Source organism: Microcebus murinus, chromosome X, assembly GCF_040939455.1.
Source record: "Microcebus murinus isolate Inina chromosome X, M.murinus_Inina_mat1.0, whole genome shotgun sequence".
In the NCBI taxonomy this organism is placed as follows: Eukaryota; Metazoa; Chordata; class Mammalia; order Primates; family Cheirogaleidae; genus Microcebus; species Microcebus murinus.
Window position 1 is genome coordinate 94187528 of NC_134136.1, and position 14362 is coordinate 94201889.

The window sequence follows — 14362 nt, forward strand, 5'->3', positions numbered from 1 at the left end:
TAATGGCTATGCCATCATTATTCTCTGAGTGTTTGAAACTCAAGGGCATTTTATAAAAAGCATACAGGTCAACCTCATTGTTTGGAGTTTTTATATTCTTATTACCTAGGAATCTAGGAAGACTGTTTTTTGTTTGTTTGTTTTTGTGAAATACCTATTTCCCTCCAAGAGCTACATACCATGTTTTCCTCTGACTTTTATGTCCTATGTATCAACAGTGTTAAAAGCTGTATTGATCATCCAGAAGTGGTACCGAGGTTACAGAGCTCGACTGATGGCAAGGCTACAGTATGCCCTCACTGTCTTCCAGTCCATCGAATATGCTGACGAACAAAGCCAAATGCAGGTCTGTTTTGCAAGCTTGTCTTCTTTTGGTAAAAGGCTTCCCTTTACCCGCTCTTATTGAACGAGTGAAAGTTTGGGTCCATTTTAAGCTGAGGAACCTTGGAGAAAGGCTTTAATAGAGGATATAGTGACATTGTCTTGGAACTAGCTATTGAGAGAGAGTGGAGGGAGGAGACTTGGGAGGAGGATGGTGTTTTCAGTTTTTTTTTTTTTTTTTTTTGGAGCTCATTCATACCAAATGTTTTCAGTTTTGAAGTTCACATTTTTAAGAGGGTTGCCTGATGTCTAGTTAACTAATAAAAATAGCCTTATTCTATTTTGGGATATATGCCCTAATATGAGGTAAAGTTTTTACTTTATGAAGGAAAGAATACTTTAAGGAGTTAAAAAATGGAAGAATCTCTTGAGAACAAACCTATGGAAGTTCTCGAAGAAAATATATGTGGGTGAGGAAGGCCTTGTTAAAACTTACAAAAAGAATTCATAAATCCAGCTTTAATGCTCATTAATTTTAAAAAGTACTTTTAATAATAAAAAGGTCTCCAGAAATATCTCCAATATAGTTGTTAATGAAAAAAAATCAACTTACAGGACAATATGTAGAATTTATCCCATATATGTGAAAGAAAAACATACAGTAAAAATCTGGAAATATATACACAGGACAGTTTTTACAGTGGTTTGTTCTGGGGACAGGAGTAGTATTGGGTAGGGTAGGGATGGGTAGGGATGTTAAGAGGGACTTCTTATTTTCATTTGGTATTGTTTATAGTTTTTAACAATCATATATTTATGTATCACATTATAATCTTTAAAGATAATTAAGAAAATTCCAAAAAGAATTAAATTGCTGGATTTATTATTGGTAGCTCTAAAAATGATATACTGTGATTCAATCAAATGTTTTCTTTGCCCACATTAGGAGCTCACAGCATTGACTCTTTTTCAAGCACTGTAGAACATAGTGATGAATATAGAGTGAGCCTCCAAATTGATATGTTTTATACACAAACATTTCAGCGTCAGTACATTCTTTCCTATTGACTCTTTTTTTTTTAATAACAGACTTATTGAGATATAATTCACAAACTACACAACTCAACCATTAAAAGCATACAATTCAATGGTTTTTAGTATATTCACAGAGTTGTGCAGCCATCGTCACAATCAGTTTTAGGATGTTTTCATCACCTCCCCCAAACTCCATACCTATTAGTAGTTACTTCCTCATTCTCACCTACCCTAGCCCGGGCAACGATTAATCTGTTTTCTGTCTCTATGGATTTGCCCTTTCTGGCCGTTTAATACAATATGTGGTCTTTTGTGTCTGCCTTCTTTTACTTAGCATAAGTAAGTCTTCAAGTCTTCAAATCTTCAAGGTTCATCTATGTTGTAGCGTGGGTCAGGACTTCATTCCTTTATATAGCTGAATAATATTCCAGTGTGTGGATAGACCACATTTTGTTTATCTACTCCTCAGATGATGAATTATTTGGGTTGTTCTACCTTTTAACTATTATGAATAATGCTGCTATGAATATTTATGTGCAAGTTTTTATATGAACATGTTTTCATTTCTCTTGGGTATATGCCTAGGAATAGAATTGCTGGCTCATATGGTAACTCTGTGTTTAACTTTTTGAGTAACTGCTAAACTGTTTTCCCAAGCAGGTGTACCATTTTACATTTCCACCAGTACTGTGGACTCCAATTTCTTCATATTTTTTATTTATTGATTGATTGAGACAGAGTCTCACACTGTTGCCCGGGCTGGAGTGCAGTGGAGTCATCATAGCTCATTGCAACCTCCAGTGCCTGGCTTCAAGTGATCCTCCTGCCTCAGCCTTCCAAGTAGCTGGGACTACAGGAGTGTGTCCTTACAGCCGGCTGATTTTTTTATTTTTTGTAGAGACTGGGTCTTGCTATGTTGCCCAGGCTGTTCTCAAACTCCTGGCCTCAAGTGATCCTCCTGCCTCAGCCTCCCAAAGTGCTAGGGTTACAGGCATGAACCACCATGCCCAGCCTCTTCACATTTTTGCCAACACTTGTTATCTGTCTTTTTGATTAAAGGCATGAAGTGATATCTAATTATGGTTTCTATTGACTCTTAATTGATACACCCATCGACAACATTAAAATAATACATTTTGATATTTGTATGGAAAATCTTCCTTCCCTCAACTACCAGATCTACTCCCAGATTGATAAAGTTCCTTAGTGTTCACTCTTCGTGGGAAGAAGGACTTGAAGAAGAAATTATTTGTGCTATATAAATGCAAGTCTTTGCAGATCATTGGTAGGTATAGAGGCAGCACCTAGGTAATGCTTGGAATGCTGATGGACTTCTACATTTCTCTTCCTTTATTTCTGAAATATATTTGATATTTAAGAGTATTCCTTAACTCTGAATCTCACCACCAAAAAGAAAATAAGAGATCATAATGAGAAAAATTTAGTGCTATCTTAGATTGGATTTCTTAGAAGCAGAGTCTGAGACAGGGATTCTGGTACAAGTAACTTACTAAAGGAGTGTTCTCATGGAAAACTTACAAGGGAGTGAGGAGAGTGAGTTAGGACAAGTGAAGAAGCTTGGCAAAAATGTGCTTTTTGGGAGAGTCTGACCTTAGCCTGATCCCACTGGGAGCCCTCAAGTGTGAAGTGCATCACAGTTTGTCCCTCGCAGGAGCAAGGGAGGTGGGGGACTGGGCCATTATATCCTTGCTTCAGCCAGTCATTGGCTCTGGGCAGCCCTCCGTGAGGGGTGTGTTTATAATATCCTCTGTAGCTCTGGGTGAGGTGCTGCCCATCTGGGAGGGAAACCTCTGGAGGCAGGTATAGGTGTGACTCTTAACACCTGCAGCAGCTGACAGGCGAGTGCCCCAGAAGAGTAAGGGGATAGTATTTGCTACAGTAGTTGTTTAGTGTTCATTAATTGATGAATGTATTTTTATTTTGTCTAGCTGTCCAGTTTCTTTTCCTTCATGCTGGAAAATTATACACATATATGTGAGGATGATCCAGGTAAGTGAAAAGTTTAGTATTTGGAAAAGTACTCATTAAATATTGAATTGCCCTCATCAAAAGATATAAATTCTGAAGATGGGAGAACCCTAAGAAATTAAGACGATGCCCACCTCTTTTGTTTACGTGACACTCAGCAACTGGTGAAATACGTTCAACTGCCTTTTGTTCCTCTCTGGATGATGTGGACTAAATTGGCCATTTAATTTTTCCACTTTTCAAAAATCTGAATTAGAATTCATTCATTTGTTGAATACCTTCTCTGAGCTACAATCTACTGATGCACAAAAATAGCTTAGTAAAGAGAATCTTATTTTTCATCCACAAAATTTTGTGCTGAGAGATCAAAATATCTTGAGTATTTCATGGAGCAAATCTAGGGGAAAATGGTGGATTAAACACAATTGGCCCCATTATGTCTCTTTGCTACCCTATGTATATATCTCTATCTATCTGTCTATGCCTGTCATTTCTATTATATATCTGTCTATCATCTAGTCATTCTGAAGCAGACAGAGACAATATATATGTGGTTCAAAAATGAATTTAAAATTATAATTATTCACAAAGCATGTATTTCTCCTGCAAAATTAAGATCTGCCTGTTATTATCTCCAAGGTATACCAGACTTAAAAACTCATTTTTCTTTTATTTGGGCCAACTACTTTTTTGCTCTAATTAAAATATATATGGCATCTAGGAGCATATTTTAAATAATCTGGTAAACACCTTTCAAAGTGGTAAAAGAATGGTGTTTTAATGGCATGATTTGAGCTAAGTACATATGCATGAAACTAATTAAAGCATTTAATGATCTGTAGAAGCTTTCCGAATGGTGAAATAGCCAAACCTGGAGTGGGGAGTGGGTGGAAGTGGGTACTTTGCCATTTTCTTTCTTTTAGATAATTGCAGTTTGAGGACAGTTGCTTGTGCTTCATGTTCTTTGGCAAAAATGTTTTCGAGAGGAAATATAATAATGATGAAATGAAACAGCATTCTTTCTGCTAATGACCTAAGATTTCAATCCAGGCTCACTTCATCAAAATCACTTAAGGAGTTTCAGAGCTACAGATGGATGGGTTCCAGCCTAGAGATATTTACTCAGACTCGGTATTTTTAAAAATATGCATTTATAAAATTATACAGGTGATTTTAAAATATAACAAGTTATTTTTATCAAAGAAGGGGGACAGTGATTTAATCTTTTTGTGTAAACTTTTTTTTTTTAAGTATAACATACGAGGGCTGTCCAGAAAGTATCTAGCCATGTAATATGAAAATTATGGCTGAATACTTTCCAGATAGCCCTCATATATTATAGGAAAGTGCACAAATTGTATGACTCAATAAATTTTCTTAAACACACTTATGTAACAGGCACCCAAAATAAGAAATAAAACATGATCAGAGCCACAGAAGCCCCCCTCTACCCTCTTCTAATTACTACCCAACCCCTACTCCACCCAATTACTTTCTTAACTTTTACACCCTAGATTAGTTTTGCTCGTTTTTGAACTTCTTTATATAAATGGAAGCATATGATATATACTCTTTTGAGTCTGGCTTGTTTTGTGCAACATTATATTCATAAGAGTCATCCTTATAATTTGATCATTCTTATTGCTGAATAATATTCCATTTTAATAATATACCATAATTTATCCATTCTGTTGTTTATGGGCATTTGAGTTGTTTTCAGATTGGTGATTTAAATGGTGCTGCTATGCACATTCTTGTACATATCCCTTTTGGTAAACATGTATATTCATTTCTTTGGCTATATACTCATTTTCAGTTATCTATTGCTTCATAACAAACCACCCCAAAATGTAGTAGCTTAAAAACAACAGCCATTTTATTGCTTGTGATTCTGTGGGTCAGGCATTTGAACAGAGCTTACTGGGGACACCTTGTCTCTGTTCCACGTTGTATCAGTTGAGCTCATTCATCTAGCTTGGCTGGGCAGGAAAGTCCAAATGGCTTTACTCACCTATCTGGGACTTTGGTATTGGCTATTAACCTGGTTACCTCTATTCTTCTCATGCAGCCTCTCTGTCCAGCAGCATATTCTGTACTTCCTTACATAGTGGTTGGGTCCAAGAGGGCAAAGGGAGAAGCTGCAAACCTATTAATACCTGTGTGCTGGAACTCTGGAAGACCAGTTCTGCCATATTCTATTGGTCAAAGCAAGTCACAATGCCAGCCACAGATTCAAAGGGGTTAAGAAATATCCATCTCTTGCTGGGAGAAATGGCAGCAATACAGTGTAAATGCTGTAGTACTGCCATTACAGGGAGGCATGATATATTTGGGGACATTATTATAAAGATGTATCACAACCCAAGGATGGAGGTTTTGGGTTATAGGGCATATATATGTTCAGCTTTATTAGATATTGACAAACAATATTTCAAGATGGTTGTACCAACTATACTCTCACCAGTTCCAATTGTTTCATATCCTATTCAATACTTGGAATTATACATTCTTTCCATTTTAGCCATTCCAGTGAGTATGTAGTAATATCATTAGTAATATCATATTTCTGCTTTAATTTGCATTTCCCTGGTGAGCAGTGAAGTTGCTGACCTTTTTGTATGTTTATTAGTCACGTGGACATCTCATATGGTGAAGTGCCTGTTCCAGTCTTTTGCCCATTTTTCTTTCTTTTTTTTTTTGAGACAGAGTCTCACTTTGTTGCCCAGGCTAGAGTGAGTGCCATGGCGTCAGCCTAGCTCACAGCAACCTCAAACTCCTGGGCTCAAGCAATCCTACTGCCTTAGCCTCCCGAGTAGCTGGGACTACAGGCATGTGCCACCATGCCTGGCTAATTTTTTCTATATATATTAGTTGGCCAATTAATTTCTTTCTACTTATAGTAGAGACGGGGTCTTGCTCTTGCTCAGGCTGGTTTCAAACTCCTGACCTTGAGCAATCCACCCGCCTTGGCCTCCCAGAGAGCTAGGATTACAGGTGTGAGCCACTGCGCCCGAACTTGCCCATTTTTCTATTGGGCTGTTGCGGGGAGTTAGCTACACTCCCAGCCGAAAATCGGATCCCTTTGGCAGGGGTCATTGCAAAAGATAAGGAAATAATAGAAAGTAGAGAATACAGAAATAAAAGAAGACACAGAGATGAAAGTACAGTTTTAAAAGATGGGGAGCCAGGGGGCCTCCAACATTCCCATGAGCTGTGAGGCCACAATTGAAGTCCTGCATCAGTATTTATTGGTACAGTGATAGGTTGCCAGTGGTAACAGATTTATATAATAATAGGTAAGTACCTTTAGGTTTAAAGTCTCCCAAAAATCTTCTAGAGATCCTTTAATTGACTCTATCTATGTGAGCAAATGGTTACAAAATCTTTCTAAGACAAACTTCTAAGTTCTAAGATAAAATTATCAGTTAGCAGAAAGGCTAAATAGAAATATAGTGGCTCTATATTTCTTTATCTAGTTTTTTGTTGATTGAGATAGGTAGTCAGGAGTGAAGCAGAAACTGTCCCTTAGGCTAATTGCTTTTAGCCACAGGTGTCTGTCAGGCAGGCACTCTTTGATCAGTTCTCCACCTGTGGCCCCATACCGAGCTTTGTGGTACAGAAGCATCAGGTGCAAGCCGACAGGTCTGAGACAGCGTTGTGGAAAGCACTAAAGTGCTACCGATTGGTGAGATGTCCTCCTGAGGCGAGACAGCTTTTGATATGTGAAGTAACATGTTCACATATTCCTTCAGGGCAAAGCCCTGCAAAACTCCTGAAATCATTTCTGTCTCTATTATAGGGCAACTGGTTGTCTGTCTTTTTCTTAATAATTTGTAAGAATTCTCAAACTATCCTAAATATGAATCTTTGTTAGATAAATGTACTGCAAATATCTTTTTCTGGTCTTTGGATTTTATTCCTCCAATCTTTAAATGGTGACTTTGAAGAGACATTCTTAATTTTAATATAGTACAGTTTTTTTACTTTATGGTTAGTGCTTTCTGTATCCTATTTAGGAAATCTTGCCCTGTGTGGGATTATATATATGCATATAAGTGTGTGTATATATATGTGTACATATATATCTATTTATACAAAAATAAATATAGGATAAACCTATAATAAAACAGAACTAATGACATTGTTTACCTACAGAGGATGAGTGGGAACAGGGCAGAAAGAATGAGAGAGTAGGCATTGGGTAGAAGGGACTGGGGGGAGTGATACTTCTCTGAGTACATTTTGTAGTTTTGACTCTTAGAATCATGATTATGTTTCACATCCTCCCCAGAAATGATAATTAATTAAAATCAGGAGAGAGAGAGGGAGAGAGAGAGAGAGAGAGAGAGAGAGAGAGAGAGAGAGAGAGAGAGAGAGAGAGAGAGAGAGAACAAGAATATGAGCATGTAATCCTGAGCATGTAATCCTTTGGAATACATGAGCATGCATGTAATCCAAAAAGAATACATATTGTGACGAAAGAACCTAACTATATTACAAATGAATAACATACAACTACCTGAAGGAGGTGGGTAAGAAACATATTAACCTAAGTAACACTGGAAAATAGCAAATGTACCTTGATGAAATTTCATTTTTATTTATCCTGCTTGGGGTTTGCTGAGCTTCTGTGATATATAAATTGAAATTTTTTAAAATCAGGCTCAAGACATTTCATCCATTAATTATTTAAAATATTTTTTTTAAGTCTAAATATCTTTTTTTGGTGAATCTTTATGCTTTTAAACTTAAAAGGCCCTAAAATATTTAAAATGTGTATCACTATGCCTATATTTCTAGATGTTTTATGGTTTGACTTTAAAAATTTTCCAGACTTCAAACTATACTACAAGGCTATAGTAATCAAAACAGCATGGTACTGACACAAAAATAGAGACATAGACCAATGGAATAGAATAGACAACCCAGATATAAAACCATCTGTCTATAGCCAACTGATCTTTGACAAAGCAGACAACAACACACACTTGGGAAAAGAAGCCCTATTCAATAAATGATGCTGGGAAAATTGGATAGCCACATACAGAAGAATGAAACAGGAACCACTCACAAAAATTAACTAAAGATGGATAAAAGACTTAAATGTAAGGCATGAGATCATAAGAATTCTAGAAGAAAATGTAGGATAAACTCTATTCTAGACATTGGCCTAGGCAAAGTATTTATGACTAAGACACCAATGGCAATTACTGCAACAACAAAAATAAATAAATGGGATTTGATTAAATTAAAAAGCTTCTGAACAGCTAAGGAAATAATTAACAGAGCAAATAGCCTAAAGAATGGGAGAAAATATTTGCAAACTAATCAATTGTGCTGATGTAATGAAGCCTCCATAAAAACCCAAAAGGACGGGGTTCAGGGAGCTTCCAGATAGCTGAACACGTGGAGGTTCCTGGAGGGCGGCATGCCCAGAGAAGGCATGGAAGCTCTGTGCCCCTTCCTCCATACCTAGCCCTATGCTTTTCCTCATCTGTGTCCTTTGTAATGTCCTTTACAATAAACCAGTAAACTTAAATGTTTTCCTGAGCTGCTGTAGCAAATTCATCAAGCCCAAAGAGAGGGTTGTGGGAATCCCAACTTCAGGCTAGTTGGTCAGAAGTTCCAGAGGCCTGGACTTATGACTGGTACCTGAAGAGTAGGGAGCAATCTTGGGGACTGAGCCCTTGACCTGTGGGATGTGATGCCATCCCCAGGTAGACAGTGCTAGGGTGGAGTGCTAGTGCAGAGCTAGTGCATGTGGGTTTGAGAAAAATTTCTCCGGACGAAGATTAGGATAGAAGCAATTTATTTTACTTTCCCAAGCAGGAAAGGGCCAACACAGTGAAAGAGGAAGAGGAAGGGTATTTTGGCAGAGAGAATCAGGTATTCGGGCTTTTTATTTAGGAATTGTAAAAAGGGAGTGAGGATGATTTATGGCTGTAGCCAAATGTGAGAATGTGAATGCTACATGGGCTCCTCTCTTTCTTCCCTCTGCAGGCAGATAACAAGAAAAGTGGCTATCAGATGTCAAAGGTATTGTGGTGATCTAGCCCTTAGGATAGGATTTTGAGCAGGAAACTGAGGCTTGGCTTTTGCTCCCTTGCTGTTTGTCCAGGGGCTTCTCAGGAACTCCTTAAGGCTATAGACACAGATTCTAAAGGGCAGTGAGCTGGTGAATATAAAGAGAGGGGTTTACATTTTTCTTTCTGTGACTCTTTTCAGATGTTTGTGAAAACAGAGTTCCTGCAGGGTGCCTGTCAGCTGGGGAGAGAAAGCAGAGAGCAGGGAGAGAGCTCTTGATTAGCTGTTATTAGGAAATTGTCGGATTAGATATTTTCCTGTTATTTCAGCAAGACCACCCCTTTCAGATAGTGTCAGAATTAAATTGGAGGACATCCAGTTGGTGCTTGCTGTAGAATTGCTTGCTTGTGATGGGGAGAAAAACCCCACACTTGTGGTCACAGAAGTCTTCTGTGTTGATTGTTATTGTTGAATGTGAGAATGGGAAAAAGCCTGTTGAGTGTTGTTTTTTTCCACACATAAACTGAATAAGAAAATTATTTAATATCTAGTAGTTGAGACTAATTAACATAATACAAAGAAAATTTCCAAGTAGTTAAATTTTTCTGCAAAATTTCTTTGATAAGAGATCTTTTCACTACTGATTTATAATGCCTGCCTCATAATATACTTATTTACAGATGTATAATTGGGCATATTTCTGGGCTACCTATTCTTTTTTTCTGTCTATTCTCTTACACATCTCTCTATTATACATAGAGTCCTAGAGTCACACTGATTTAATTATTAGAGTATAGCAGAAAAGGATATTTACAGATTATTATTATAGGTTGATTTCTAATGGCCCTCTTTGATGGGAGTGTTGCCAGACACAGGTTCAGCTGCCTGCCACCCAAGAACCAGATACGAGAGGCGAGTGTTGGTGAAGGAAAGGTGGTTTATTCAAGTGTTGGCAGACTGAGGAGATGGTGGACTGTTGTCTCAAAGACCATCTCTTCACCTCTGCTTACCAAGCAGTTTATAAAGGGAGGGGGTAAAGGAGGTTGGTGGCAGAAAGCAAGCTTTGTGCAAGTCATCCTGACTTCCTTGATGGTTATCAGTAAACAGTAGGTCATCTGGTGGATCTTGTCCTCATTATCTGCAGTTGGCCTATTCTGGACTCTTGATCTGCTTTTCCTCAAGGCTGTTTTCTAATCATGTTCCCCAGCAGCTGTGTAAACAAGCAGCAGGTTAATTCTAAATTTTCAAGAACAAACCCAAAGCATACTGGAAGCAAAATGGATTCCCTTTAGCTAGCCTAGCATTATAGTTTGAATGGCCCTTGTGTTGTGCTTACATGAGGATTCCAGACGACCTCCACCTCAGCCTGTTTAACCAAAGTGCCATGATCCCTAAGAAGGGTATTTTTAGGGGCCAGAAGTTTATTTAACATTTCCAGATATCAGGACCAGATTAATGTTTTTTTTTTTTTTTTTTTTTTTTTGAGACAGAGTCTCGCTTTGTTGCCCAGGCTAGAGTGAGTGCCGTGGCGTCAGCCTAGCTCACAGCAACCTCAAACTCCTGGGCTCGAGTGATCCTTCTGCCTCAGCCTCCCGGGTAGCTGGGACTACAGGCATGCGCCACCATGCCCGGCTAATTTTTTATATATATATCAGTTGGCCAATTAATTTCTTTCTATTTATAGTAGAGACGGGGTCTCGCTCTTGCTCAGGCTGGTTAGATTAATGTTTTTTAACTCTGAAGCACAGAGACATTTTGGGTATTCCAAAGATGATAGGTGACCTGGAAGCAGTAGTACTTGTCCTCATAATCTTACTACCTCTTTCATGAAAATCAATTAGGACAGTTTCTCTCCCTGTCATAATACTTTAGACTTAACACAGAACAGAGACTCCACACAAATGATCCCAATCCGCTTTTCACATCAGCCTCCTCCCAAGGCAGAAAGCCAACGCCCCCATACACAGGTTTAAACAGAGACTGGCGGAAGTGGGGAGTGGGATGGAGTGTGTGGAAATGTTGTTTTGACTTTTCTTTCTGCTTTCCAGATCAGCCAAAATGTCCTATCTGACAAGATATTTTATATTTTTTGTTGCTATGGTGAATAGGACATTTTTCCCATTATATCTTCCATTGATTATTGGTAGCATTTATTAATGGTAAAGCTTTTATGTCTATTTATTAATATCTTATACTACTTTTAACTAATAATGAAATTATTATTATTGCTGATATTCATTAAATGTTTACTATGTGCCATGTATTTAAATGCTTTAAAAATATCATTTCATTTAGTCCTCATGACAAACCAGTCAGAGTAGTAGTATTCTCATCCCCTTTTTGTAGATATGGGATGGGAGGCTTAGAGAGTTATCTCCCAAGGTTATTCATTTCATCAGTGGTGAAGCTGTGATTCAAACTAGTGTGGGTAACTTCTATATTATATTTAATTCTCCTATCAATTCTGGGAATTTTTCAATGGATTTTCTTGAATGTAGGTATTTAATCACATTGGCCACAAGTAATTTTATTTTTATATCTTTCTGTCTAATAGTTGCTGTTCTTACTTCAGCTTTGTGTCTTTTTACTGATAGGGGCAGCCTTGCAAAAATAACAGGAAAATACCTAATCCCACATAGGAAAAATACCTAATCCTACAGTTTCCCCAGTAATGGTTAAAGATCAATCCTATGAGTTGTCTAAGTAACAGGGACCCTGCAGGAGTTCTGTTTTGCACAATTTCTGAAAAAGCTGAAAAACGGGAAAGAGATATTAATCTCTCTTCAAAATTTTTTTTTTTTTTTGAAAATCTGCTTTTGCAGAGTTCCTGAGTAAACAGCAGGAGAATGAGCTGCAGCCTCAACCATATCTTGAGGACAGAGTCCCATCTCCTGTGATAGTCCTTTCTCCAAGGAAGAACAGGAAACCGACTTTTGGACTTTGACATCCTTGCAGTTTTTGTTATCTACCTGCTACTGCTTTTGCTATCAACTGCCATCACTTTTTTCTTCTCTTCCTCCCCCTTAAAATCAGGGAGCCACTTGGTCTCTGCTGGCATCTCCTTCTCTTTCTTTGGGTTGCCATGCCATCTCTCTGCTCTCTTCCCCCTTCCCTTCTCTCTCTCTCTCATTCTCTATCCTCCTGAGAAGTTAAATGTTTTTACTTTTATATCTTAATCTCTGAGTGAGAAATCTTTCTCCACCCACACCATGAACACCTACCAAGCCTTTCCACCCTAACAATTACATTGGCCAGAGATAGCAGAACAGTGTTAAAATGAAACAATGAAAGTGGACATTCTTGTTTTGTTAATGACTTAATGGAAAAACCATTATTGTTGATTTAGATTTATAAGATTATGTTAAGGAAGTATCCTTCCATTCCCAGGTTTTCTGAGTCCTTAAAAAAATCAGGAATAGGTATTGGATTTTATGAAATGTCATTTTGGCATCTATTGAATTTATTATATGGACACAAGTGGTTTTGATCCATATTCATAATTGAGAAAAGAAATAACTATAAATGTGGCTCAATTGGTGCTTTTCTTTTCCCAGCAATATCTGGAGCTTGTTTTCAAAGTGACATGTAGGTGGTAGAAGCAGAAATTGTTTTTTAAAGAATTATGGGCTTTACATTTTTCCCTGTCCAGATTTTGAGTCTGTACTAGGTAAAAGAAAAGATTATATGTAGGGGGTATTTTTAAAGGATTTTCTTTAGAACAACTTGTAAAAGGTATCATTTGGTTATAATTCAAGATTTTATTATACTTAATTAGTTTAGATTCATGTTGACAAAATTGTAAACCAAATAGGTAAGGATTAACTCTAATTACATGGTGTACAAATCTTTAAATATTGTTGGCATTCATTAAATTATTATTAGTTATAATAGTTATAGCCCTCAAGGATAGTATATGCATTAGAAATGTTAAAACTTTTGATTGCTTTCATATATGACACATATTGACTATGGGAAGAGAATCTGTTATTCTTTTTATATGTTGGTAAAAACCAGCAGAAGGATTATGATTTGATGTTGATTGGTATTTCATATTGAATAGTTTTAACTAAGAATTGGTTTAGGGAAATGGTACTTTTTCATATATTTGTCACTGAACTTTTAAGGAATGAAGGTCATCAAATCTATAGAAGGAAAGGCCAAACTGAGCTTATTTCCTTTAAAGAAGAAAAAAAATATTTTAATTTTTTTCTTAATAAGACTGAGTATATTATATATATACTGAGTATATATATATAATAATAAGAGTTTTAGTAACTGGAAGTGATGGAATTGATTTGATGTGGCAGTTTGTTGATGGGAAAGAAAGAGAAAACAGAGCATGGGTGAAGGCAATGATTGGGAAAACAAAATGATTTCCTGTTTATACGTCACAGTTAGGATTATTCAGCAAACCAGTTATAAGTATAGAAATAATACTATATATGTATATATATATTGTATAACATAGTTATATTTTCACATGTAGTAAAAATGTAGTGGTTAAGAGTTTGGGCTCAGAGCCAGCTTGTCTGGATTGAGTTCCATCTCTTCCACTTACATGCTGTGCCCCATTTTCCTCATGTATAAAATGGGTATAATAACCATATTGACCTCATACGGTAGTTGTGATCATTACATGAATATATATTTGAAAAGACTTTATTACAGTGCCTGTAATATACTGTAATACACAGTAAGCATTCAGTAACTGGGAGCTCTCATCATCAGCATTGTCAACATGATGCCACGCAGAAGGTGTGGTTTGGGGCTCAACTTGGACAGGGGTTGCTGCATTTTGAAAGATGAGAAATTATCCAAAGAGGAGAAAGAAAAGGTAGTCCAGTAGGAATGATAAAGATAGAGATGGCAAATCATAGAGTGCTGGGGTGAAAGAGGAAATCTTTCTCCATGTGGGGCAGATGTGAGGTTGAGAGGTGACATTTTAGATTGGAGGAGTCTTCAACTATGTTTCATTGTGTTCCAGAGTCGGAAG

General features: G+C 37.2%; 2 protein-coding genes across 2 annotated transcripts in view; one reads left to right on the forward strand and one right to left on the reverse strand.

Annotated features, from left to right (window-relative positions):
• The window catches only part of RS1 (retinoschisin 1), a 284554-nt gene that overhangs the window by 66216 nt on the left and 203976 nt on the right, over positions 1-14362 (reverse strand). The window lies entirely within an intron of this gene.
• The window catches only part of PPEF1 (protein phosphatase with EF-hand domain 1), a 121979-nt gene that overhangs the window by 41982 nt on the left and 65635 nt on the right, over positions 1-14362 (forward strand). The window contains exons 3-4 of the mRNA XM_075999172.1: positions 219-346; positions 3306-3366. Coding sequence (XP_075855287.1) covers positions 219-346; positions 3306-3366 — 189 coding nt within the window. The remainder of the gene's footprint in view (positions 1-218; positions 347-3305; positions 3367-14362) is intronic.